At 38.2% G+C, this 2681-nt stretch overlaps 1 protein-coding gene across 1 annotated transcript; it reads right to left on the reverse strand.

Moving 5' to 3' along the window:
* Positions 1 to 619: 619 nt before the first annotated feature.
* LOC126149069 (UPF0598 protein CG30010) lies at positions 620 to 2100 on the reverse strand. The gene is made up of 4 exons (XM_049915792.1): positions 1932 to 2100; positions 1669 to 1844; positions 1549 to 1597; positions 620 to 1471 (listed from the first exon to the last, which is right to left on the reverse strand). Exons 2-4 carry the CDS (start codon positions 1840 to 1842, stop codon positions 1017 to 1019), a joined length of 678 nt encoding a protein of 225 aa, XP_049771749.1. The 5' UTR covers positions 1843 to 1844; positions 1932 to 2100; the 3' UTR covers positions 620 to 1016.
* Positions 2101 to 2681: the final 581 nt, after the last annotated feature.

A 2681-nucleotide genomic window follows, 5' to 3' on the forward strand; every position in this document is an offset into this window, starting at 1 on the left:
GAGTTCATTCCTACGTTGGGCAGTAGTCATATTCATATTGAACAGCATAGCTTACTTGTCTTCATTGTTCATGTTATTGCTCAATTTGGCAAGTATATGAACATTTAATTACTTCAAATATGTTTCCAACTGTTCTCACAATTTTATCATAATCTCATCACAGTCAGTGTCTGTTATAATTAATTTCCAATAGCTGGTTATGTTCTAATTTACGTGGTTAAGTAGTTGTAAATCATACAAAACCTGCACCTGATTTCAAGACTTACTGCCAGTTAAGATTGCTTACTTCAATCTCGGCAATGATTCACAATATACAGTACACCAACAATATTTTGAGTATGGGCAGTTAACGTACCCTCACACTCTGAAGTGATTTTGATTCATTTTTGAGAAATTCGTGTAGATTACAAAGTCTGAGCTATTAGTTTCAATGAGATTTGAAAAAAGAAGTAGTAGACTCTTGATATGCAAGTGTTAAAGAGAACAAACTATTCCATATGTCTGTGTAACAAAACAGCATTAATCACAGTGACATTACCAATTTTCAACAGTTTACTTCACCTTGCTGTAATGATGCGGAGGATTCAACGCAGTAGGTAAGTGTAATAAATACATAGAGTTTTTGGAAAAGGTAACTTTATTCTGCAATGGAGTTTTTGGAAAAACATAACTTTATTCTGTAAAAATACAACAATGTTAATAACAATCACAAATACTGGACTAAACAATGCCAACTAACAATTGAACTGGTGAGTTGCTACTCCAAAGGTACTAAGTAACAAGAAGTAGTTATTGTATAAAGCAATTTACATCTTATTTTCTGAATAAACTAAGAAGCTCACTAAACAATCAGTTATCTTCCAACCCAAGCAAGCCTGATGACATATTCAGCATCAGGCAAGTTGCTAGAAATATTTGTCTTTGGAAGTGGATTTGAACATTTCAGTAATTTCTCTCACAATAATATATATGTTTGTGTCAATCTAATTTGGTTCGGACATAGAAGCAATTTCTTTCTAATTTGAACACTCAAGTTCCTGCTGTTTTGCTTCTTTGTACCAATCCGTTATTAACTCATATATCTTACCATCCCATGATAAATGTGTTGGTTCTTGTTGCTCACCATTTTCAAATATAAAAAACTTACTTAATTCAATTGCTAACTTGGATCTAATTAAGCCAATACCACCGACTCTTTCCGGTGCGGGATGATAAACACGCCCAGTCTCTGGCAGCATTATAACTTTCTCAGGTTCAAACTTAACTGTCAGTAAATTTCCAGCATGGCCATAACTTAAGACATTATTCATCTGCGCGTCTTTCATTACATGAGTGAATACAATTGGATAATCATCACATCTCACGTAATTTCGTTCTCGACCACAAAGTGACAAGTAAGGAAAGTCTTCTGTGTAGCGCCCTGTTGTATTCATCCTCAGGCGTTTAAAAAAGAATTCCAGGAACTTTTTGTCTGTAAAACATCCATTCACAATCAAGCAGGCCTATATATTCGTCAATGCACGTATTTCGTTAAGCTTTTAAACATACCTTTGAAACAGGAAGTGAAATTCTTCATTCTGGAGTCATCCAGGAACAGCTGAAAAGAAATATTAAGATCTGTCAAAATGATCGTGAGATGATATGGCACGACAATGCAGATATTCTTACCATTCCTTGGTGGTCTACGTAGTAAAAATATTCCCTTATGTTCGGTTCTGGTGACTGCCCTTGCACATAAGAAACGCATCTCGACCAGTTCTTGAATACACTATTTCCTTTCGTAGAAACGTTGACATGCAGAATTTGGTTTAGTGTTCGTAAGTCGCGTAGCAGACAACACATTTCTGCAAAAACGCCAAAGACAATGACGTCAATAGTACAAAGTGTAACACAGCATATTGTTCTGGAAAAGTTCAAAGCGTTGTAATTACCTTGAATTAATGAATAAAGAGCAGCGTATGCAGATTTAAAATAAAATATTTCTTGGAAACAAACTCTACAGAGAATGTCACAAACATATTACATTTATATTTGTATTGTATCTACTACGCTTTTATGTTTATGTTTACATGCAACTTAGAACTGATAAATCGACTATCGAATACTTTTGACACATCGTGAGTTAACATGTCGACCAAGTCGAAAACTTTCAAACCATTTTCTTTAATCACTGTGTTTACAAGCGATACATCTTCCGAAAGACGAAAACCGAATTTCTGACACGTTTTTTTGGTGTCGTGTTTACATGTTAAGGTCTGAAGCGGATTCGTACCCTTTGTTAAATATGGCGCCTGGAAAACAGCTGATCCAGTTTCTGATTCAGTCAACACAATCGTTATTTCTCTTCACTTATATACTACAGCTAGACAGCTTCATGCTCACATCTCGAGAGTTGGATACCCTCAGTTCCTAGTCGAAGGATTACGCTGCCTGGGCTACACTGAGGGTGCAATCTACGCTTTGGAAGAGCCCCTTGTTGTTGCTGTTGCCATCTGTCTGTCTGTCTGTCCGTCTGCCTGCCTGCCGGTCGGCCACTGTCATCCGTCCGCCGACGCCGCCGCCCGGTGCTCGCCGCCGCCTGCTGTCCGTCCGTCTGCCGCCGCCCATCGCGCCGTCCGTCCGTCAAGAGGCCTTCCCACCTCCACTATCACCTACACCCCCTCTCCCCCACTTCCACTATC

This window comes from Schistocerca cancellata, chromosome 2 (assembly GCF_023864275.1).
Source record: "Schistocerca cancellata isolate TAMUIC-IGC-003103 chromosome 2, iqSchCanc2.1, whole genome shotgun sequence".
NCBI classification, from domain to species: domain Eukaryota; kingdom Metazoa; phylum Arthropoda; class Insecta; order Orthoptera; family Acrididae; genus Schistocerca; species Schistocerca cancellata.

Coding starts and splice junctions, on each gene's coding strand:
- LOC126149069 (XM_049915792.1), bottom strand. CDS start 1,842: ATGTGTTGTCTGCTACGCGACTTACGAACACTAAACCAAATTCTGCAT. Junction 1,598..1,668: donor ACGTAGACCACCAAGGAATG/GTAAGAATATCT, acceptor ATTTCTTTTCAG/CTGTTCCTGGATGACTCCAG. Junction 1,472..1,548: donor TTTCACTTCCTGTTTCAAAG/GTATGTTTAAAA, acceptor GATGTTTTACAG/ACAAAAAGTTCCTGGAATTC.